The sequence below is a fragment of the Mobula birostris genome, chromosome 3, assembly GCF_030028105.1.
Source record: "Mobula birostris isolate sMobBir1 chromosome 3, sMobBir1.hap1, whole genome shotgun sequence".
Taxonomy (NCBI): Eukaryota; Metazoa; Chordata; class Chondrichthyes; order Myliobatiformes; family Myliobatidae; genus Mobula; species Mobula birostris.
In genome coordinates, this window is record NC_092372.1 from 47879630 (window position 1) to 47904932 (window position 25303).

General features: G+C 38.7%; 2 protein-coding genes across 6 annotated transcripts in view; one reads left to right on the forward strand and one right to left on the reverse strand.

The window, feature by feature from the left end:
- The window catches only part of kif2a (kinesin family member 2a), a 119475-nt gene extending 108995 nt beyond the window's left edge, over positions 1-10480 (forward strand). For both annotated transcript variants that reach the window (XM_072252583.1, XM_072252584.1), the window contains 3 exons: positions 2052-2153; positions 4000-4135; positions 9788-10480. In XM_072252583.1, the coding sequence (XP_072108684.1) occupies positions 2052-2153; positions 4000-4135; positions 9788-9873 (324 nt within the window). In that variant the 3' untranslated portion in view covers positions 9874-10480. The remainder of the gene's footprint in view (positions 1-2051; positions 2154-3999; positions 4136-9787) is intronic.
- dimt1l (DIM1 dimethyladenosine transferase 1-like (S. cerevisiae)) overlaps positions 1-25303 on the reverse strand; it is a 68423-nt gene that overhangs the window by 29468 nt on the left and 13652 nt on the right. Inside the window, exons 7-12 of one of the 4 annotated variants that reach the window (XR_011885343.1) lie at positions 22535-22658; positions 21673-21765; positions 16330-16394; positions 16036-16099; positions 15578-15701; positions 12371-14198 (exon numbers count right to left, since the gene is read on the reverse strand). Coding sequence is in view for 2 of the 4 variants with exons in the window: in XM_072252586.1 (XP_072108687.1) it covers positions 14156-14198; positions 15578-15684; positions 16036-16099; positions 16330-16394; positions 21673-21765; positions 22535-22658 (496 nt within the window). In the remaining 2 variants the exon portion in view is untranslated. Of the gene's footprint in view, positions 1-12370; positions 14199-15577; positions 15702-16035; positions 16100-16329; positions 16395-21672; positions 21766-22534; positions 22659-25303 lie in introns of those variants that run through there. The other 3 variants (XM_072252586.1, XR_011885344.1, XM_072252585.1) reach the window with 3 other exon arrangements.

The following is a 25303-nucleotide window of genomic DNA, read 5'->3' on the forward strand; positions in this document are numbered from 1 at the left end:
CAGAGTGGACGGCCATGTGCGGAGCCAAAAGAGATGGGGAAGATTTTGAACAATTTCTTTTCTTCGGTATTCACTAAGGAGAAGGATATTGAATTGTGTAAGGTAAAGGAAACAAGGAGGGTGGTTATGGAAAGTATGACGATTAAAGAAGAGGAAGTACTGGTGCTTTTAAGGAATATAAAAGTGGATAAGTCTCCGGGTCTGGACAAGATATTCCCTAGGACCTTGAGGGAAGTTAGTGTGGAAATAGCAGCTGCTCTGACAGAAATATTTCAAATGTCATTAGAAACGGGGATGGTGCTGGAGGATTGGCGTATTGCTCATGTGGTTCCATTGTTTAAAAAGGGTTCTAAGAGTAAACCTCGCAATTATCGGCCTGTGAGTTTGACGTCAGTGGTGGGTAAATTGATGGAAAGTATTCTTAGAGATGGTATATATAGTTATCTGGATAGACAGGGTCTGATTAGGAACAGTCAACATGGATTTGTTTGTGGAAGGTCAAGTTTGACAAATCTTAATTGAATTTTTTGATGTTACTAAGAAAGTTGACGAGGGTAAAGTGGTGGATGTTGTCTATATGGACTTCAGTAAGGCCTTTGACAAGGTTCCACACGGAACGTTAGTTAGGAAGGTTCAATCGTTGGGCATTAATATCGAAGTAGTAAAATGGATTCAGCAGTGGCTAGATGGGAGACGCCAGAGAGTGGTGGTGGATAACTGTGTGTTAGATTGGAAGACAGTGTGTAGCGGTGTGCCTCAGGGATCTGTACTGGGTCCAGTGTTGTTTGTCATATATATTGATGATGGAGTGGTAAATTGGATTAGTGAGTATGCAGATGATATTAGGGTAGGTGGCGTTGTGGATAATCAAGTAGGGTTTCAAAGCTTGCAGAGAGATTTAGGACCGTTAGAAGAGTGGGCTGAAAGATGGCAGATGGAGTTTAATGCTGAAAAATATGAGGTGCTACATTTTGGTAGGACTAATCAAAATAGGACATACATGGTAAATGGTAAGGCATTGAACAATGCTGTGGAACAGAGGGATCTAGGAATAATGGTGCATAGTTCCCTGTAGGTGGAATCTCATGTGGATAGGGTGGTAAAGAAAGCTTTTGGTATGCTGGCCTTTATTAATCAGAACATTGAGTATAGGAGTTGGGATGTAATGTTGAAATTGTATAAGGCATTGGTGAGGCCAACTTTGGAGTATTGTGTACAGTTCTGGTCAGCGAATTATAGGAAAGATGTCAATAAAATTGAGAAAGTACAGAGGAGGTTTACTAAAATGTTGCCTGGGTTTCATCTCCTAAGTTACCGAGAAAAGTTGAACAAATTAGGTCTTTATTCTTTGGAGCGTAGAAGGTTGAGGGGGGACCTGATAGAGGTGTTTAAAATTATGAGGGGATTGATAGAGTTGACGTGGATAGGCTTTTCCATTGAGAATGAGGGAGATTCAAACAAGAGGACATGAATTGAGAGTTAAAGGGCAAAAGTTTAGGGGGTAACATGAGGGGGAACTTCTTTGCTCAGAGATTGGTAGCTGTGTGGAACGAGCTTCCAGCAGAAGTGGTTGAGGCAGGTTTGATGTTGTCGTTTAAAGTTAAATTGTATAGATATATGGACAGGAAAGGAATGGAGGATTATGGGCTGAGTGCAGGTCGGTGGGACCAGGTGAGAATAAGAGTTCGGCACGGACTAGAAGGGCCGATGGCCTGTTTCCGTGCTGTAATTGTTATATGGTTGTAATAACTAAGTCTGGGGCTTTGCTGGATAGGAATATCTTCTCTCAATCTGATCCCACCAAGGTAAATCCTACACTTTAATCCATTGGACCTCTTTATTTAATTTCTCCATCCATCCCTAGTATCCTCAGGTCTGTCCTGGCCTGACTCCAGTTAAGTATACTATTGCAGCTAGCTGCCTCTTCTTTCTCAACCCCTACCCCCACCAGCTGGTTTAATTTCTCTATGGCATATTGTCATCAGTGATAAGACACACCTGTGTGGATTTACCAACTTTAATAGCTGATTCAGGTATTTGCTTGTTTCTAGGAGGAGGAAGTTTCACCTCAGCTGTTTACTTTCCATGAGGCAGTGTCTCAGATGGTGGAAATGGAGGAACAGGTTGTGGAAGAGCACAGGGCAATATTTCAGGTACAAATACCAATTATTTTTGATTAATCACAATTAATTTTATAATATTGAGTCTACAGAGGAATTTTCTATTTTTATTCCTGTTGGGTACAAGTGTAGCTTGTGTTTTACTTCATGACTTTAACATTGGAGGATAATTATCTTTGTTCCAAAATTTTCACACCACTGCTAGCTTCAATTCAAAATATTCTGTTTTTATTTCAGTTTGCAGTATTCCTAGTATTGAGCTTCAAAGGCTACTTTAGCTTCCAAAAACCTTAACTAAAGATGGAGTCGCTGGATTAGTTCAATTAATTTATGATTTAAATTTTATTTAAATATTTATAAAATGAATCATTGCAGAGGCTTTTTTTTTATATAAGGCCTGCCTGAAACTTTGTGTACCGTATGGGCCACCAACTCAGATTTATTTTATGTTTAAGAAAGATGATGGATAATCTTGGCAGTTGAAACCAGTGAGTCTTAAATTAGTCATGGACAAACTATTGGAGAGGATTCTTGGGTACAGAATTTATAAACATTTGGGGAAGCGTAGTCTTTTTAGGGATCATCAACATGGTTTTTATTTTGAAGGATAGACCATGCCTCAGGAGCCTAATTGAGTTTTTTGAGGAGATGACAAAATAAATGGATGAAGGTAGACCAGTAAGTGTTGTGTATATGGATTTTAATAAGGTATTTGACAAGGCTCCCCATGGTAGGTTCATCCAGAAAGTCATGCATGGAATCCATGGGGACTTGGTTGCATGGATTTGGAATTGGCTTGCCCACAGAAGGCAGAGAGGGTGGGAGTAGATGGCGAGTATTCTGCTTTGATGTTCATGTTCTACAGGAATCTGTTCTGGGACCCTTGCTCTTTGTGATTTTTATAAATGACTTGGATGGGGAAGTGGAGGGGTTGGGTTAGTATGTTTGCAGATGACATGGATGTTGTGGATAGTGTAGTTAGATGTTACAACAGGATTTCGAGATAGGTTGTTAGGTTGAGAGTTGAGTGGAGAAATGGCAGATGGGGTTCAATCTGGAAAAATGTGAAGTGATACAATTTGGAAGATTGAACTTGAAGGTGGAGAACAAGGTCAGAGGTGGGATTCTTAACACTGTGGAGGAACATAAGGATTTTGGGGTCCAAGTCCACAGATAGCTCAAAATTGCTGCAAAAGTTGATAGGGTGGTTAATAAGTCAAGATGAGTTGGCCTTCATTAGTCAGGGATTGAGTTCAAGAACCACGAGGTAATGTCGCAGCTCTGTGAAACTATACCACAAAGAATATTTTGTTCAGTTTTGATTACTCCATTATAGAAAGGATGTGGAAGCTTTAGATAGCGTGCAGAGGAGATTTACCAGGATGCTGCCTGGATTAGAGAGCAAGTCTTCTGAGGACATGTTGAGTGAGCTAGGGCTTTTCCCTTTGGAGTGATGGAGGATGAAAGGCAACTTGATAGAGGTGTATAAGATTATGAGAAGCAGAGACAGAGTAGACAGTCAGGACTTTTTTCCCCCAGGCTCTCAACAACCAGTACCAGAAGCTGTTAAGGTGTGTTTAAGGTGAGTGGAGGAAAGTTTAGGGGAGATATCAGACAAAGGTTTTTTTTAACAAGAGACTGGAGGTGCCTGGAATGCATGACCAGAGATGTTGGAGGCTGATAAAATAGGTATATTTAAGGAACTCTTAGTTAGGCATGTGAATGTAAGAAAAGTGGAGGCTTATATGCTGTGCATGAGAGTCATGGAGTACATTTATATTTTGTTGGCACGACAGTGAGGGTCAAAAGGCCCATACTATACTGACCTATGTTCTATTTCACATTGGTGCTTTAAACATGGGATTTTGTTTATCCACAGGAGTCAATTCGATGGCTGGAGGATGAAAAAGCACTTTTGGAGATGACTGAAGAGGTGGATTATGATGTGGATGCATACTCCACACAGTTAGAGTCAATTTTAGATCAGAAGATTGAAATTCTTACTGAACTGAGGGGTAGGTTTACACCAAGTTTACACCACATTCAATCAGCATACACAAATAGGTCACATGAAGTGGCAGCTTTCTTAAGAACTATAACCTGAAGTTAAAAAGAAAATAAATTCAATATGATTGTAGCATTCTGCTTGGAACAAGTAGAAGATGGGGGTTGATGTTCTGGAAAACATGATCTCACTGACTGCATGATAGGGAATACCTTCTAGTAAAATATAAGGAAGTACATCAAAAGAATAATGACAGTTTAAAGAAATAACCGCTTAAAAGGAATGATGAGAAGTATAAAATTTTGGCATTACTATAAAGCAGGACAAACAAATTCTGACCTCTCATCTGGTGTGAACAGAAGGATTGGGCTCCTTTCCAAGTATCAAACTACTCTCCCTTTTTCCATATCCTAAAGTAACATCACATTGATCATATCTTCCATCAAAGAGAAAATTGTTTTTATGTTAAAAGTCTAAAGCTATTAAAATGAATATTAATGACAAAAGCAACACACATCAAAGTTGCTGGTGAACGCAGCAGGCCAGGCAGCATCTCTAGGAAGAGGTACATTCGACGTTTCAGGCCGAGACCCTTCGTCAGGACAATTTCCAACAGAAGGTTAAGCTGCTGTTGCTTTATATTTTTGTCTGGATTAGAAACATAGAAAACCTACAGGCCCTTCGGCCCAAAATGCTGTGCTGAACATGTACTTTAGAAATAACCTAGGGTTACCCATAGCCCTCTATTCTCCTAAGCTCCATGTACCTATCCAGGGGTCTCTTAAAAAACCCTAGTGTACCTGTCTCCACCACCGTTGCCGGCAGCCCATTTCACACACTCACCACTCTCTACATTTTAAAAAAGCTTACCCCGCTACTCCCAAAGACCATAAAACTGTGCCCTCTCGTGATAGCCATTTCAGGCCTGGGAAAAAGCCTCTGACTATCCACACGATCAATGCCTCTCATCATCTTATACAACTCTATCAGTTCACCTCTCATCCTCCGTCGCTCCAAGGAGAAAAGGCCAAGTTCACTTAACTTCATAAGGCATGCTCCCAATCCAGGCAGCATTCTTGTAAATCTCCTCTGCACGCTTTCTATAGTTTCCACATACTTCCTGTATTGAGGTGACCAGAACTGAGCACAGTACTCCAAGTGGAGTCTGACCAGGGAGCTGTATAGCCGTAACATTACCTCTCTGCTCTTGAATTCAGTCCCATGGTTGATGAAGGCCAATACACTGTATGCCTTCTTAACCACAGAGTCAACCTGCACAGCAGCTTTGAGTGTCCTATGGACTCAGATCCCAAGATCCCTCTGATCCTCCACACTGCCAAGAGTCTTACCATTAATACTATATTCTGCCATCATATTTGACCTACCAAAATGAACCACCTCACACTTATCTGGGTTGAATTCCATCTGCCACTTCTCAGCCCAGTTTTGCACCCTATCGATGTCCGGCTGTAACCTCTGACAGCCCTCCAGACTATCCACAACACTCCCAACCTTTGCCATCAGCAAACTTACTAACCCATCCCTCCACTTCCTCATCCAGATCATTTATAAAAATCACGAAAAGAGTCCCAGAACAGATCCCTGAGGCACACCATTGTTCACCAACCTCCATGCAGAATATGACCCGTCTACAACCACTCTTTGCCTTCTGTGAGCAAGCCAATTCTAGATCCACAAAGCAAGGTCCCCTTGAATCCCATGCCTCCTTATTTTCTCAATAAGCCTTGCATGGGGGGGGGGGGGGTACCTTCTCAAATGCCTTGCTGAAATCCATATACACTACATCTACTGCTCTACTTCCATCAGTGTGTTTAGTCACATTCTCAAAAAATTCATTTAGGCTCGGAATGCACAACCTGCCTTTGACAAGCCATGCTGACTATTCCTAATTCCAAATGTTCATAAATCCTGCCTCTCGGGATCTTCTCCAAAAACTTACCAACCACTGAAGTAAGACTCAGTGGTCTATAATTTAGATTAGATTATGAGGACACACAGTCCTCTTTTATTGTCGTTTAGTAATGCATGCATTAAGAAATGATACAATATTCCTCCAGTGTGTTATCACAGAAAACACAGGACAGACCAAGACTGAAAAACTAACAAAAACAACATATTAAAACATATAGTTACAACAGTGCAACAATACCATAACTTCATGAAGAACAGGCCATTGCACAGTAAAAAAGTTCAAAGTCTCTCGAAAGTCCCACATCTCACGCAGACAGGAGAAGGAAGAAAACTCTCCCTGCCATGCCTGACCACAGTCCGACTCTGATTCGTCCGAAAACTTCGAGCTCTGATCAGCCCCCTGACACCGAGTACCGAGCACTATCTCTGGCGAACGCTTCGACCTCAGCCTCGGTCGCCAGCAGTAGGCAAAGCCTGGGATTTTGGAGCCTTCCTTCCGGAGATTCTCAATCGCACAGTAGCAGCGGCAGCGAACCGGGCATTTCAGAAATTTCTCCAGATGTTCCTCTGCTTCTCACGTCTGTCTCCATCAAATCAAAATTGTGCATGGCATCCTACTTACAAATATGATATCATTTTCACCGGAGAGCTGCGTGCGCTGTGTCTCGCTGCCATCTTCTCTTCCTGCCTTTGGGCTATTTCCTGGGCTATCTCTATTCCCTTTCTTGAATAAGGGAACAACATCTGCAACCCTCCAATCCTCTGGAGCCTCTCCCGTCCCCATTGATGATGCAAAGAGCATTGTCATAGGCTCAGCAATCTCCTCCCTTGCCTCCCACAGTAGCCTGGGGTATATCTTGTCCAGTCCTGGTGACTTATCCAACTTGATTTAATGTCTATATGTTCAAGCTTTTCAGGCTGCTGTAAGTCATCCCTACAGTTGCCAAGATCCTTTTCCGTAGTAAATACTGAAGCAAAGTATTCATTTAGGTACCTCCGCTATCTCCTCAGTTCCGTACACACTTTTCCACCGTCACACTTGATTGATCCTATTCTCTTGCGTCTTATCCTCTTGCTCTTCACATACTTGTAGAATGCCTTGGGGGTTTTCCTTAATCCTGCTCACCAAGGCCTTCTCATGGCCCGTTCTGGCTCTCCTAATTTCATTCTTAAGCTCCTTCCTGCTAGCCTTATAGCTTTCTACATCTCTATCATTACATAGTTTTTTGAAACTTTCGGAAGCTTTTCTTCTTGACTAGATTTACAACGGCCTTTGTACACCACGGTTCCTGTACCCTCCTATCCTTTCCGTCTCACTGGAACATACGCATGCGGAACACCACACAAATATCCCCTGAATATTTGCCACATATCTGCCATATATTTCACAATTTATGCTTCCAAGTTCCTGCCTGATAGCTTCATATTTCCCCTTACTCCAATTAAACACTTCCCTAACTTGTCTGTTCCTATCCCTCTCCAATGCTATGGTAAAGGAGATAGAGTTGTGATCATTATATCCAAAATGCTCTCCCACTGAGAGACTGGACATCTGACCGGGTTCATTTCCCAATACCAGATCAATTACAGCCTCTCCTCTTGTAGGCTATATCTATTCCTTGAAGCAAAGGATGATAAGAGGTGACATGATTACAGGATATATAATTATGAGAGGAATAGTTTGGGTAGATGGCCATTGTCTGGTTCCCATGTTAGCGGTACTAACACTAGAGGGCATTAAGTTTAAGCTGAGAAGAAGATTTAAAAGGGAACAGAAGGGTAATTTTTTTTTGCACAGATAGTAGTTGGTACCTGCAATGATCAGCCAGATGTGTTGGAGGAGGCAGGAAAAGTAACATTTAAGAAGGATTTTGACAGGTACAGTAAGGCGTAAGGGGATACAGAACTAATGTAGGATTGTGGGATTAGTACGTTTAAGGATGATGGTCAGCACAGATGTGGGTGGTTGGGCCTATTTACTATATAACTGTATGATTACAGAGATAAGATCTCAGCATTCTAGGTTGTATTTACAGGAAAACTAGTAAAATATTAAGAGGGGAAGGAAAGGACTTAATGATTGAGTAATATCATTTCATTAATGAGAGTGGTATGGGATGTGAGCAAGCATTGGAAATCTTATGAGTAGTTATGTAACAGAAAATTATTTATCCCTGTGGTTGAGGAGCATAGTCTGCTGCTAGTAACTGTAGGGAGGATCAATAAATACAAATATTAGAGTAAGAAAGGTAGTTGTATTGATAATTTTAGCTTTCACTTAAATTAGGATAAGAAGGCTAACTCATGTCAGTGAGAGACTGAATTTCTTGAATATTTAAAAGGCAGGTACATCACATCAGAATTGGGTGTAATTGCCATTATTAATCACTAACTGCAAATGCCAATCTAATGGGAACCATAAAGGGCAGGTTTAAGAAATCTACAGAGTAAGAATTGTCTGTTATATTAATTTTGCCATTAAGATAAATCCTGACTGATCCCATGCCTCAAATTCATTTTCCTGACTGTGCATGTAGCTTCTCCACTTAACTCAAAGGCAGGCTTTTAGGCAAATTCATTAATGTGCACTGCTAAAATGGAGAATTGAGGAGGTTTTCAACACTTTGCATGAAGAAAATGTTTTATAAAAAATCTGCCTTAAATGACCAGCCCCAAACTCTGAACAATTCATCCCCACTCTCCAGCTGGAGTTAGGAGCTTCTCAGCAAGGAATGCTTTGAGGGTTTGGTCGTGAAGCATATGAATTCTTGCCTGGGTGACTTGGATCTGCTCCAATTTGCCTACCATCACAACACGTCGATAGCAGATGCCATTTCATTGGCTGTCTACTCAGCTCTGGAACATCTGGAAGATATATATATATGAGGATGCTCTTCATTGACTACAGCTCAGCATTTAGGCCCAGGTTCTGCAACTCCTCAATCAGGGTTGTGGGAATGATGGTATTAAAATGCTGAGCTATAGTCGATGAACAGCATCCTGACATAAATGTTTGTGTTGTCCAGGTGGTCTAAAGCCATTTGGAGAGCCATTGAGATTGCGTCTGCCATTGAGCTATTGTGGCGATAGGAGAATTGCAGTGGGTCCAGGTACTTGCTGAGGCAGGAGTTCAGTCTAGTCATAACCAGCCTCTCAAAGTATTTCATCAGTGTTGATGTGAATGCTACAGGGTGATGGTCATTAAGGCAGCCCACATTATTATTCTTGGGCACTGGTATAATTGTTGCCTTTTTGAAGCAAATGGGAACTTCTGCCCATAGTAGTAAGAGGTTGAAAATGTCTTTGAGAAATCCTGCTAGTTGGTTGGCACAAGTTTTCAGATCCTTACCAGGTACTCCATCGGGATGCTTGTTGCAATTTTGTAAGTCTTTGCTTAATGTAAGTACAGTGTGATGGAGAATTTCTACCACATTTCGTTAATGGGATTACTCTTTAATCCTGAAGTTTATATTATTGCTGTTCAGAATTATAAATTATAAAGAGTTATGTCTGTTATACATTGTATAACATGCAACACATTAGTTAATTTATTGTTTTATGAATGTAGATTTTGTATACTTTATCCAATAAACTGGAGGAAACATTTAATTTTAATTAAATTAAATTTAATTAGTAATAAACTGAACTAATTTTCCACTGATATCCACCATGACCAATAATGCAATTTATTTTATTGGCATATGGTTGACTTGTATCTTCTGTCTTTCAGATAAAGTAAAAGTCTTCCGTACCACTCTTCAGGAGGAAGAACAAGCTAGTAAGCAGATCAATCCTAAGCGGCCAAGAGCTATTTAAGTTTCAGACAGATTCAGAGGATTAACTGATTCTCAAAATCTTTATCGCATAAACTTCCCTACTAATTTTGAGCTGTGGTCACCAAAAGCCAATCACTGGAATGCTAAGAACTTTTGGAACTACATCAATTGAAACTTTCTATCATTTTACTTGAATTTTTGTTTTCTGAACACACTCCCATGGTATTACTACTAAACAAATGCTTCTAATCCAACAGCACAAGTTCACAGGATTAGGACATTTCTGAAGTACTTTGAAAAAACTTTTTGGCTTTAGCAAGAAGCTTTGGTCAGAAAATCTTTGCCAACTTTTTTTTAAAATGTGTCAAAACAACTGTGGAAAGTCTACATTTAGATACTCAGTATTTTTTATTTTATTTTTTAAATTGACGTGGCTACATTTTGTTACCATAGCTGGCTGTGCTGTTTGTGTGTTTGCATGTACGCACAAACAATTTGTGATGTGAAGTAATTTCCATTAGAGCAGACTGAGCTTGCCCTGTTTTTTTTTTTGTGCCTTCTTAGAGGCTTAAGTCCCCAAAATCAGCAGATGATCTAACGATACACACCTCTTACTCAATAAAACTTTTTTGTTTTGTGTAAATTAATTTATTGTACTCGTCTTTTTTATTGTTTTTGAGCCATCTTTTGTCACATACGTTTCTATTATTTCACAAGATATGTGCCATATCATCAACTGATTTAAAATGACATTTGGTTCCAAAATGTATAATGGTATAGAAGTATAGATTGACATTCCACATATTTATCAATGAAGTCTTTAAGTAGCTTTTTTTTTTGAAAAAGTGCTCACTTTTTAAAAAAATTGCTGTGATGTGTTTCACAACATCTTGATTTAACAAGTAAGAATGTTAAAAATAAAGTAAAATGAACTTTTGGGAGCAATTGCACTTGAAACATCAGTACATGCACCAGATGGTTGTATCTAAAGTAAATAGGATTCAATTAAAAAGTTTCAGTATAATTTTCAAGATTTCAATGTGAGCTTTTACTATTTTTCCTATGTAAAGGGAAAGTACATATTTAAATGGTAGTGATTATTGTATTAAAAAAAATTTGGTTTGGAGCAGTGATGAAAAGGCAGAGCTTGTGAATTACAGAATGGAACCGTATACTGTGATGTCTCACTGTTCAGATGAGTACAGAAGACTCGAGATGGTTTAAGGAAAACTTAGTTATGCTGACGTTCATTTAAGTTTATATGAAATCAGTTAAGTACCAACTTTTTCAAGGTTTCATTTTAAACAGTTATAGCCATTACTACAGTGATGTCAATTGAAGATCAAGTTCATATCCACTAAAGATAGACATTTAAGTCTGATCATTTTTGAGTTTACTTCCTGCAAATATCAAAAAATGTTGCTGAATGTGAAAAATTTTAATGCAGCATTCTTCCACTTAATGTAAAATGTGTTATTTAATGTCTTGTCTGGAACTCCACCTAATTCATACCACATTGTGGTTTGATTTAGAAATAGAATGACTATAACATTTGGAGGGTTTTGATAGAATATTGTTGTAATTATAAACTAACTGGAACTTGTGAACATTCAAAGAAGTACATTAACATTAGTTTTTAATCTTCCCTTGAGTAATCACCCAATTAATCAACATCAATTGAAAACCCTGTTCTTGGCATTTCACTTCATCCCAATGTGATATCATCATGATTTTTATTTCAAAAAATTGTTAGAGAATCTTGGAATAGTGAGGGCTTGTGCATCAGATTTACATTTAAGTACATTTTGTGATGTTTTGCTCTTGATAAGTTTCTAAATAGCCTTTTTTGTAAAATGCCAAACAAAATTAAAGGAAGCTAAAAATGGATGCATGGGTTTCATAATAGTGTTTGGTGTTTTAGATTGTACATTTTGTGCCTTTAACTGTTGTAGCAATAGTACAATGAATTTTCCTTATTTTTCATTGTGTAACTTTTATATGCAATTGGTCATCAATATTGCTGATGTAGACTGGATTGGGCAAACAAATGTATTTTCTTTCTTGTACATTCATGTCGCTTGTCACATTGTATTCCTGAGCTGCCATTATTCCTGCTGGAGACAAACTGTCTATTTCGTGGCATCAAATGAAAATTGCCATAGATACCTAAATTTTAATCAGAAAGATATCCAGCAGATCAAAAACAAACAATTGCCTGTTAAATATTGCAGTAGACAATTTTAAGAACACTATAGAGAAAAAAATACAAAATAGTCTGAGAGCAGGAAAGAGAAATAGTTAACATTTTAAATTAAAGGCAATTCATCAGAATTGGGGAAGAGCAAAAAAAAAAGTCAGCATTAAGCTACAGAGGGGTTGGCAGAGAGCTGGATAAGGCAACAACTGTTGATGAAATCAACTGACTGATAACCTATGTGCAATTAAACAAACTAGAAATGCTCAGGTTGGACTATGATGATAGAGAAAATAATTGTAGTTAATAGTGCAGATGTTTGATTTGTAATTGGAATGGTCAGTTAAGATACAGAGAAAGCAGGTTTAAATTTTTTTTATTTCATATCTCCCAATTCTATCAAATTTCATCAATTACACAAGTACACATTGACAGTTTAAGCAGCAGATCTTCAGTTTAAAAACTTGTTGAAATTTAGGACTCACCAGTTGGCTTTTCACACACAATAACAATTGTCGTGTAGGAGGAAAATAATTTGAGGATGGGAGAATACTACTTTTGTGTGTGAGTTACAATGAACTGGCTCAGTTGAACCTATCTTTTGTGCTTACCACCACCATGTTGTATACATTAGTGCTTCAATAATTGAATATGGTAGAATCAAAAGTAATTTTCAAAGATGTCATTGGGCAGTGAACATGCCAGCAAACAAGCCATCTCTATGTAACAATCATGTTTTTACAGATGCCCACAAGATAATTTTGAACCCAAGTTGGAAAATACACCATCAAATCACTCTATACAGACTAAACCTCCACAGAAGTGTAAAAATGGCATCAAAACCATGTAAGAGGGGAAAGGGAGGATAAGAAAGAAAACTAGTTCTGCCATTTGATAGGAATGAATGTATATATTTGAATTTATTATAAAAGCTCTTTATGTAGGGTCTGTCCACAAGTCAGCCACTCTTAACCTAGGAATGGCCTGTACTTTTTAACCACAAATGGATGTTCCTATCTTTACTATTTACAGGTATCTAATTTCACAACAACACCATAATTATTCATAGATTAATTAACTTTGAAAGGAAATAAAAGTTGTTCAAGGCTTTAATTTTATTTTCAACTAAATTTTAAGTTTTCTAAAATTCTCTAGTTTTGGCACATCCTTGGAAGTCCACAAATCCACTTGAGATGTACTGCAAATCTGGCTCTCAATCTTTTCTATTATGCCCTTGTCCCTATCATGGTGTAATACGATTTTAGCTGTAGCCAAACTAATGCCCCAAGCAGGTTCAGCAAAACTTTTTGTGTTACAAAGTACCTGGTGCCTTAATTAAATCATCTTGTTGCGCAGTCTTAACATCTGTGTATAAGATGTCAGGCCTGTTTCTTGGTTTTCCATTTCTCAGAATTCCTTTTTAGACCATACTAAGTATTAAACGTTTGCGAATGGAGTTCAAAGCTCAGAACGTTTGTTGCCCTGGCCAATCTAGTAATATATTCCTACAAAGCTATAGCTTCTCAAATGGGTGATTCTTGCATTAATTTTTATCGTTACTGCATTTATTTGTTTGGGATTTCCAATATTCTGTGGTTTCTTATTGCTTTCATTGGTCAAATTATATCCCTGCAGGTTAAGGGCCAATTACTTAGTTACTCTTCCATAACTACATTAAGTCCATTGATCATTAACTTGTCTGCTATACCAAGTTGCCCAGCTTTATTCCTTAACCCAACTCTAGAACTGCATTCTTGGATTTGAAAGAAATACGACTGCTGAAAGAAATAGGGACTGCTTCAGCTAGTTAGGGAAGAAAGCCACAAGAAATGAGTTTGTTTTACTTAAGTTTTGAATACACAATATGACAAGCTACTATAAAGTACATACAAATATACAAATTTAAAATTAGCATATGTTCCATGTTAATATTATTCAGATATTCTATCTTTATTTTCACAACTGAGCATACCTATGCAAACTTGCATTAAGTTGCAGTAATGTACAAAGGAAGTTTCAGGTTTAATTTAATCTAAAACTCCCAAATGATTGTAAATCTCAATACTGTAACAAAAATAGAAACTATCTAGCAAACTTAAAATCTACAGTCAAGTTGCAGAAAATGCTGTCATGAGAAGTGGATTCCATGCGAATTGAAACCATGGAGCAAACTGCAGAAGCAAACAGAAACATTACCTGAGTGGAATGAAATTGTTTCTCTACATTTCTCTCTCTTGGAGAGTATTTTATGTAAATTTTAAGTACTGTACAAGAAATGGGAATTTTTAGAAAACAAATTTACTGCTATCAATAGTGGTAAATAGAAAACACAGATTTTTGAAATATTAAAACTGAAGAATTACAAATTCAGAACTGAATTTACACATTAAAACTATAAGAATGTACAAAATGCAGTTGGATAATATTCTATTAAAGCATAACCACAAAAGTTAACAGAACCTCCAAACCGACAGAAGAAAATACAAAACATGGGTTTGGTTCCCATGCTGTCATCTTCCAAAATTCTGCAACACAATTAAAAAATTCTTCCAAATACAGTGGATTGCAGTTAACTGGGACTCATTAGGACCAGTGCATTTTTGGCCCAAGCAGCTACTGCAATAAGCCACAGTTTCATGGAAATAGTTTTTAAAAAAAGTATTAAAAAAAAGACAAACTGAGTAACAAATTATGTATTTAAATACAGAACAAATTAGAACACTATAATACTACAATACTATAAAACTATTAGTTCCTTGTAGTCATCAACAGAGGAATTCATCCAGTCTATGCAATGAACAAAAAATTAAGTATTGCATTGAACTGCTGCTGCTAAGTTAACAAATTTTATGTCACATGCCAGTGATAATAAACATGACTCTGCGATAGTTAGTGCAGAAAATGGACTGCCTTCATACAATGCTATTGAAGGTTGCATTCTCCAAATCTTCATTTTCATTGTAACATTCTAGAAGATTGTTGATATAGTACCTTCAAAATATTCTTAGATGCTAACTTGAAGTAGTGACATTATTTCATTTTCGCTCCCAGCCATTTCTGGCATCTCCAAGCCTGAATGCCTGAAATCGCAGTGAGCAAAACAGCTCGGAATGGCTTACTGCTTATTTCTCACCAACTATCTGCTTTTTGAACACAAACACACACAAATGACACTTAAAAACTTTGCTATACGCATGGTGGTGTGTCTTAACAACCACACAAGTGCACGTGAGTGATGTTACTTAGACCTGTTTGGCAAGTCTGCCCCAATTAAGCAGCATAATGTTCCAAATAAACAAAGCGAATCCTGGCAATTTTCTCCATCAGTTTTTGTTCTTTAAGAGTTGCCCCAAATAAGCAGCTCCCCCAATTAACTAACCCCCAATTAACCAGAATCCACTGTATTCCATACCAATGGGCAGCTGTTACTCAGATACCTCAAATAATTGTACATTATTTGGGCTGAGAAAGAAGGCAAAATTGCTATGAATTAAGAGGACAAAGCCCATGCACATTTATAAACATGCCAAATTTAGTGATTTCTCGTTACCTCATGAAGTCATCTATGTCCATTGTTCGAGCACGTTTTTCACTGCATTCAGTTTCTTCTAGGATTTTCTGGATTTTTTCAGCAATATTAAAGTTTTCTGGAATTTCCTACAGCAAACAGTAATCTGAACAATGAGTGTATTCAATATTTAAAGCTTTAAATGTTGGGATTAATTTGTACATAAAAACCTTCAAAATAATGTTCATTTTCAAGATGAATTTTTATTTTTGTTAATAGTGATTCTTGACATGCACACACAATAATTGGGTTGGTTTTGTCCATACTAAAACTTGTAGAACAGAATTGGACAAATAATAGCCTATAGAATTAACTATTATATGAATAGAGATTTTGTAACTGGTCACATTAGTTAAAAAGTCTTAAAATTATTTTATAACATTAATTAACTATATTATGGCAATTGTATACCAAAACCAAAATACAACTTTTATACTTACAATATTATGCAAAGAACAGTGTATTCTGTAATTTTTTTCCAGCAACTGTTCAACTGCACTGGATCTATGAGTAAACACAGATGAATTTTAACAGACCAAGTTTCTTTGAAGCATCACATTGAATGTAGATCAACGCTTCAAATGAACAAGCAATCAAGTACATTAACTAAAACTAAAAACACAGATTTTGAACAAAACAGCATTTTTATGAAATCTACTTGTACATTACTTTTATTACAACATATAAGCAGTTATTTTTCCCTTCAAAAGAAATACAAATATCAAAATACTTACTTAAAAGCTGCAGCTAGAGTCTTGTTTTTTCTCACAAATGCTATCCTGACCAGACCATCCCATTCCTATTATTGAATAAAAGATAATAACTTTTTCACAAGTAATCTTAGAATTATCAAACTTACTGGCTCAGATGAACCATACATCACTCATCTAAATGACAATACAATTTCATATGATGGAAGCCATAGAAAATATTGAGGTTTTGCATTAATAAACACAAGATAAATAAGCTCCAAATGATAAATGCTGCAATTCACGAGATAGTAGGGCTATGTTTAAGAACACTTTTCCCACCAATTGAATTCCCGATGATAACCAATCTGCGTGGAAAGGTCCCACCAATTATGAAGAAAACCAGAGTCATATCATAGTAACTGAGCAAAGGGCTAGCAAAACCAGGAAGCAGTCAAAACTTGAGCTAAATTTTTACAATAACCTATTACAAATCCATCATTACAGTTTCTGTTGCACTACTTACATTGTGGCAAGAAACTGATCCAGAGCTAATGAGCTAAAAAGCAAATTACTTAAATCAGTCTTGAAAAAAATTCACACAAATTTAAAAATTTATTTAGTCTGCCATTTTTCCTACATGTAACATTGACAGTGAATATTGGTATGCTTTGTAATAGTGGTATGGAACTGCTTCCCTCGGATGTGTAGTTCCAATACTGGGTTATTTTTGGCAATAAATCTTTTGCTGAATTTCCCCAACAGGAGGGCGAACAGCAATTTGTGTTGTCCCATCAACAATTTGATTAAATAGCCCAATCGCTCAAAATAACTTAAAAAAAACAGGATTAAATAATGCAAACACGAGGATTAAATAATGGCCCAGATTTTGCTGGGAAATACATGACAATCCCGCACGTTCTTCACTACTCTGCAAGATTCAGGATTCCTCTGTGAACATGCAAGTTCTGATCTCTAAAGCCAATCTCTGACAGTGAAAGCCCATGCTCCACTGCAGTATCATCCAGAGAGTTCTGTGTACAGGATTCATGATCCTATTCATTTGAATAGGAAAATTAGGTCCATTTTTTAAAATACTGTTTTAATTACATTTTCAAGTGTTTTAGTTGATTTAATATTTAGACGTTTAATAGTCATTTCATTTTTGATAATTGCATTTCTGATTGCAATCAGAAACAACAAAGAACTTGACAACTGACAAAACCTGAACCAGAACTTTTTTAGCTGTCGACACACTGAAGGCTCACACTCAGCGATTCAGGAACAGCTTCTTCCCCTCTGCCATCTGATTCCTAAATGGACATTGAATCTTTGGACACTACCTCACTTTAAAAAAAATACAGTATTTCTGTTTTTGCACTTTTTAAAAAATCTATTCAATATACATAATTGATTTACTTGTATTTTTTTTCTCTGCTAGATTATGTTATGCACTGAACTGTTGTTGCTAAGTTAACAAACTTCACGTCACATGCCGATGATAATAAACCTGATTCTAATTCTGAAATGCTGGAGGAACTCAGCAGGCTAGATAGCATCTATAGAAAAGAGGATAGTTGATGTTTTGGGCCGAAACCCTTCAGCAGGACTGCAGAAAAAAAGATGAGGAGTAGACTTAAAAGGTGGGGGGAGGGAAGGGAGAAACACAAGGTGATAGGTGAAACACATGGCCTCCTCTACTGTCATGATGAAGCCACACTCAGGTTGGAGGAAAAACACCTTGTATTCTGTCTAGGTAGCCTCCAACCTGATGGCATGGATATCGATTTCTTGAACTTCTGGTAATGCTCCCCCACCATTCCCTATCCCCCTTTCCCTCTCTCACCCTATCTCTTTGCCTGCCCATCTGGTGTTCCTCCTCCCTTTTGTTTCTTCCATGCCCTTCTGTCCTCTCCTATTCTCCCTCTTCCAGCCCTGTATCTCTTGCACCTATCAAATTCCCAGGTCTTTACTTCACGTTCCCCCCCCAGTTTCACCTATTCATCCCCTTTAGTACTTCCACCTCTTGTAACTATTCAGCCAGTAGTCTTTTTGGATATGTCTCTATTAGCTTTGCACAACATGAGGGAGCAAGATTTGCCCAATCCTCTGCTAAATTGCTCAAGCTGTGCCAGGTTAGTTGGGGAGCACTTGTGGACAGCAATTTTCTTCATCTGAAGCCACCCCATGGTTGCTCTGGCAGTGTGCTTTGGGTCATTGTCTTGCTAAAAGATAAACTTCCTCGACAGTTTAAACTAGCAGGTTTTTTATCCAGGATCTCTCAAGAGAATACTTAAGAAAGAAATCAGGAAGGCTAAAAGAAGGCATGAAGTTGCTCCAGCAGACAAGATGAAGGAGAATCCCAAGATATCCTATGGGTATGTTAAGAGCAAAAGGATTGCTAGTGACATAGATCCTCTGGAAGACTAGAATGGTAATCCATGTGTGCAGCCAAAACAGATGGGGGAGATCTTAAATTAATTCTTTGCATCTGTATTTGGGAGATGGATGCTGAGTGCATAGAAGAGAGGCAAAGCAGAATCAACTTCATGGATTCTGTACAGATTACAGAGGAGGTGTTTGCTACCCTGAGGCAAATCAGGGTGGATAAATCCCCAGGGCCTGATGAGGTGTTCCCTCGGACTCTGGGAGGCAAGTGCAGAAACTGCCAGGACCCTAGGAGAGATACTTAAAACATTCTTAGCATCAGGAGAGGTACCAAAGGATTGGAGGATAACCAATGTTCCACAGTTTAAAAAAGGCTCCAAACAGAAACAAGGCCAGTGAGTCTGACAGCAGTTGTGGGAAATTTATCGGAAGGGACAGAATATGTAAGTATTTGGATAGGCATGGACTGATTAAGGATATTCATCATGCATGGTAGGTCATGTCTAATCAATCTTAAGAGATTTTTGAGGAAGTTACCAGTTAAGTGGATGAAGGCAAGGCAGTGGATGTTGTCTACATGGACTACAGTGAGACATTTAACAAGATCCCACATGGGAGGCCGGTAAGAAGGTTCAGTCGCTCAGCACTCATGACGAGGTAGTAAACTGATTACACATTGGCTTTGTGGGAGAAGCCAGAGTGGTAGTAGATGGTTGCCTATCTGACTGGAGGCCTGTGACGAGGTGTGCTCTAGGGATTGGTGCTAGGTTCTTTGTCGTTTGTCATCTATATCAATGATCTGGATGATAATGTGGTTAATTGGATCAGCAAATTTTCAGATGACACCAAGATTGGGGGTGTAGTGGACAGTGAGGAAGGCTATCATGGCTTGCAGAGAGATCTGCATCAGCTGAGAAATCACAGATGGAATTTAATGCAGACAACTGGGAAATTTTGCACTTCAGTAGGACAAACCAGGGTAGGTCTTACACAGCAAACGGTAAGGCACTGAGGAGTGTGGTAGAGCAAAAGGGATCTGGGAATACAGATACACAATCAGTTGAAAGCGGTGTCACAGGTAGATAGGGTCCTAAAGGAAGCTTTTGACACATTGGCCTTCATAATTCAATGTATTAAGTACAGAAGATGGGATGGTATGTTGGAGTTGTATCAGACGTTGGCGAGGCCTAATTTGGAGTATTGTCTGCAATTTTGGTCACCTACCTATAAGAAAGATGTAAGCAAGGTTGAAAGCGTGCAGAGAAAATTTACAAGGATGTTGCCAGGTCTGGAGGACTTGAGTTATAAGGAAAGATTTAAGTTTAAGGGGAACATGAGGGAAAACTTCTTCAGTCAACTCAGAGGGTCAGTAGGCAGTTTGAGGCAGGAGGAGAGAGAAGCAGTGTGCCTTGCGTACGCAGCCCTTCGATGAAAATGATAACGTATTTGTTAAATTTGTGAACAATTCTGATTTGATGGAGATGGACATGAAAGCACAGAGGAACATCTGGAAAAATTTCTGAAACGCTCGTTCGCTGCTGTTGTTACTGCGCGGTCAGGAATCTTTCGGAGGAAAGGCCTCAAAATCCCCGGCTTTGCCTGCTGTTGGCGAACGAGAAGGAGGTTGAATCGTTCGGATAGAGATGGCGCTCAGTACTTGGTATCAGAGAGCTGATCAGAGCTCGAAGTTTTCGGATGACTCAAAGTCGGACCGTGGTCGGGTACGGCAGGGAGAGTTTTTCTTCCTTCTCTCCGTCTGCGTGAGATGTGGGACATTTGAGAGACTTTGAACTTTTAATGTGCTCATGGACTTCTTCATCAAGTTATGGTATTGTTGCACTGTTGTAACTATATGTTATAATTATGTGGTTTTGTTAGTTTTTTTTCAGTCTTGGTCTGTCCTATGTTTTGTGATATCACACTGGAGGAAATATTGTATCATTTCTTAATGCATGCATTACTAAATGACAATAAAAAGAGGACTGCGTGTCCTCATAATCTAATTGGTTTTGGCATGGACTAGATGGGCCAAAGGGGCTTCTTTCTGTGTGGTACTTCTCTATCTTCCATCAATCCTGACCAGATTTCCAATCCCTCTTGCCAAAAAGCATCCCCATAACATGATGCTACCTCCACCATACTTTACAGTAGGGATGGTGTTAAATAGCTGATCCACACATACCATTTAGCGTTAAGGCCATAAATTTCCATTTAGTCTCGTCTGACCACAAGACCTTCTGCATCTTTACACTATCTTCTAAGTGATATGTTGCACAGTCTTTACAGAGAAGGATACGCTTCTTTTAGCCAAGGCTTCTTCCTTGGCATTCTTCTGTAAATACACTTTCTGTGCAAGGGCTTACAGATTGTGGAGCCATGAACTTCATCTCTAGCTGCAGCCACTGACTTCTGCAGCTCACTCAAAGTGACTGTCGGCATCACTGCAGTCGCTCTTACAAATGCCATTTTTCTCCAGCGACTAAGTTTAGAAGGGTGGCCTAGACAGTGTGGCTGTGGTTTCTAATTTTAACACTTTTTTATGATGGACTGCATTGAACTCCATGTCTTTTTGTCTTCATTTTGGGTTTTGTCTATTGAAAATCTACCATGTTGTTGGACCTTACAGAGAGGGGTATTTATTCAGGTGATCTTCCAATTTCCTACATCAACAAATTAGGTGAGTTGGTAAGGTAATATATAGTATTGCACCTGAGGAAAGTTAGTGTAGTAATTAACAAAGGGGATCAATACCTTTTCAGCCCCTATTTTGGTTTTTAATTTTTAGTAAATTGTTGACAGGTTTTAGAATGTTTCTTTTGACTCAACATGATGCACAATGTTTTATAGATTAGTTCAAAAAATACTGCTTCAATGTATTTTAAATTTAGAAAACGATACATTAAAATCTGAAAACAGTTGTGGGGGAAAAATACTTTTTCAAGGTACTGTATTAGTAGATCATTGAAATCCAACATGTAAAATATATGAATCAAATTTCACCTGGAAGTTAACTGGTGGCGGTGGATTCTTTGGTTCTATCCTAACCACACTTGATTCTACTTTAGGTGGAGGCTTGAAGTTGTTTTTTCCAACCTAGACAAAGAAAAAGTATATTAACTTGCAAGCAATTTTGTAGCTTTGTACAACTGAAGTATAACTCCCTAGGAACACACATCAAAGTTGCTGGTGAATGCAGCAGGCCAGGCAGCATCTCTAGGAAGAGGTACAGTCGACGTTTCGGGCCGAGACCCTTCGTCAGGACTAGCTGCCTGGCCTGCTGCATTCACCAGCAACTTTGATGTGTGTTGCTTGAATTTCCAGCATCTGCAGAATTCCTCGTGTTTGCGTTTATAACTCCCTAGGATTCACTTGGTAGCACTGTTCTTCTGAACTAGTCTCAAAGTTTACTGCTGCTTCAAATACGTAAACACTTAATTTCGAAACTGCAGCACATTACCGAGGAATGGTAGAAATGCTGCACTTATGCGCTACTTTTGGAAGGGATGTTAATTAGGGGACCTCATCTGGCTCCAGTTGGAAATTCACAGAGCTGTCAGCTGGTGCAAATACCCAAGTAAAACGTGATGTACAGTATAAAAAGAACACAAGCATAAAGAGAATGCAATTTACTGACAATACCAGGATACTGTACATCTCCACTGAAAACATCCAATCAGATGTCTGACAAGAAGCTGGATTAAAAACTAACCGCACAGTTTACAAGAAAATATGGTAACAGTAATAGATAGGTGATGGAAGGGAAGCACAGTGCAAATATAAAATATTGTCCTGATTTGGCATATTAGATGTATCCATATATCAAGTAACTAAAACACCTGAGTACAATAATTCTGATCGTAACCTTCATCAGATGATCAACACGTGCAAGTAGTTGTGTGTTGATTGAGAGCCTGCAGTATAGCTTATCTCCTGGCTTTGCAACAAGTCGAAGAGCAAATTCACGTTGGAACATTAATACTGCACACCTGTAAATAGAAATGCATCAATTCACACACTTATATAAATAAAAACAAGACCTAGTTACCACTTCAATTACTGCAACACCTCCCTCTGCTCAGTTTTACTGAAAGAGGACATATCAAACTTGTCGTTTTTCAGCAGTTGCTAATTGTACAGAAGTCATGCACAGAAGCAATGTAGTACAGAGCACTGGCATTACCCCCCCGCCCCTCCTCCCTTTATCAAGCTCACCCTAAAACCTTCAACACAGCTTCAAAAATCTATTTGTATCTTTATGCTAACTGCTTTAGGGCAGATAATTTTTGCCCAAAATAGAAACAAAATGCTGTAAATTTTAAGCAGATCGGACTACAAGCATGGGAAGGGAGAGCTAATGTTTCAGGTTGAAGACCCTTCATCAGAACTGGGAGGGAAACGAAAGAAGTTTGTTAAACTGCAGGGTGGGGGGTGTCTCTGATGTTGATCTTGTCAATGAGTGAATGGTAACAGAAACTGAGACATAGGCAAATGAACAGAAACAAAAGAATGGAGAAAAAAACGAAGGAGTGATAAAAAGCAGAGCGGGAAGACATACTTCACAGGTTAGACTGACATGTATGCCCTCCACTCCCAGAAGGAATACAAAATAGAAAGGGTGAGAAAGGACATACAGGCCGAGGCAATTATCATTTATAGGTGACCGATATAGATAAGGAAATATAATTACCGAAATTGTAGAAATCAGTATCAAATCCAGAAGGCTACAACATGTTCAAACAGAAAATATAGTATCTTTCTTAAAATTGCATTGAGCCTCTTTAACAGTATAGGAGATCAGACTGATAGGCATGAGTGGGAGTAGGATGAGAAGTTAAAGTGGCAGGCAATGGTAAATTCAGGGTCAAACCTACAGACTAAATACAGGAGTTCCAAAAAGCAATCGACTAAGTTGCATTTAGTTTTCCCCAATATAGGAGGCTACATTGTGAACACCAAATATACTCGATTGGAAGTGCAATAGAATCTCTACTTCATTTGGAAGTGCCTGGTCAAAAAATAATTGTTACAGAAACAGCAATGAAAAATCCTTCTATATCTGTGTGCGATGGTATTCCTGAGTCTCCACTTGGGATTTGCATGATTGACAGTAGTGAAAATCAAGAGGAAGCTATTGGCATGGTGAAGGAAGGCCTGAACACTGCAAAGACCAATACCAAAATTGTTTTTTGGAATGTATGAACCAGGTACAACACAGGCAAGCTAGCACAAATAACTGCAGAAATGTGTTGTTACAACTCACATATACTGGACATCAGTGAAAGCAGATGGACAGGGTCTGGCAGACTAAAGGCAGCAACTGGTGAACAGTTTTACACTCAGGAAGGGAAGATGGTCAGCATCATAATGGCATAGCTGTCATTTTGAAGAAAGGCATTGAGAGGTGCTTGGAGTGGAAACCAATCAACAGTAAGCTGATGAGGGACAGCCTGAAAGGGAAGCAGGTGAACATGACTGTGATTCAGTGCTATGCTTCAATTAATGATAGTGACATTGAAGAAAAGGACATCTTCTACAAAGAACTGCAATCGGAGGTAGAGTTAACACCACACTATGACACAATCATTGTCACGGGCATGCATTGATGTGAAGCGATGAATAACAATGGTGAAAGGCTGGTGGAATTCTGTGTCATGAACAATCTGGTCATAGGAGGGACCCTCTTTCCACCCTGTGAAATCCAAAAACCGACATGGTGCTCACCCAATGGACACGGCAAGAACCAGATTGACCATTTAATGACCAATGGTATGTGGAGGTGATTCTTGAAGGATGTAAAGGTGAAGAGAGGAACAGATACAGGAAGTGATCATCACCCTGTTGAAACAGTGATGAAACTCAAGCTGAGAGACTCAAGTACAAGAAAAAAATCTAGGCCTTGCAAGACCTTGATGAGGATGTGTCAAAGACAGGATCGACACAACGTGGAAATGGAGTGCCTCAGTCTTCAAGGAGAGCAGTGAGGCTTGTCTAGGATACAGAGCTGGAAAGAACAAAGAATGGATACAGCAGGAAACATGGACAGCCCTAGAAGGACGGAAAATTAAAAAGAAAGTGTTAGATGCAAAGTCAACACAAATTAAGATGAAACTTAAAATAGCATACACTGAAGCTAACAAGAAAGAGAAGAGACTTGTAAGAAAGGATAAGAGAGTCTACATGGAAGACCTTCCAGAGGAGGCCAAAGCAGCAGCCGATCAAGGTGATCACAGAAATATATACAGAGTTCACAAATGGTATGCAGAAGGTTCCAGGCCAGTTTCAGCAGTCATGTGAGAGATAAGAATGGCCTGTTTTTGACAAGTGAGAAAGAGCAAGAACCTGATGAACAGAGTATTTCGGAGAATTACTGAGTGGACCAATATCAGAGGAAGACCTGACATACAAGAGGCAGCAGAGAACCTTGACATCATCATCACATCCACCCAAGAGACTGTTGCTGTGATTAAATCATAAAGCTCTAGAACATGGCAATATAAACACCGAACTGTTCAAACTGAACCGAAAGTTGCAGCAGCCATCCTGCACCACTGGGGATGGGGACAGTACCCTCGGACTGGACAGAGGGAGTTATTGTTAGGATCCCCAAAGGAGTGCCAAGTGATTGCAACAA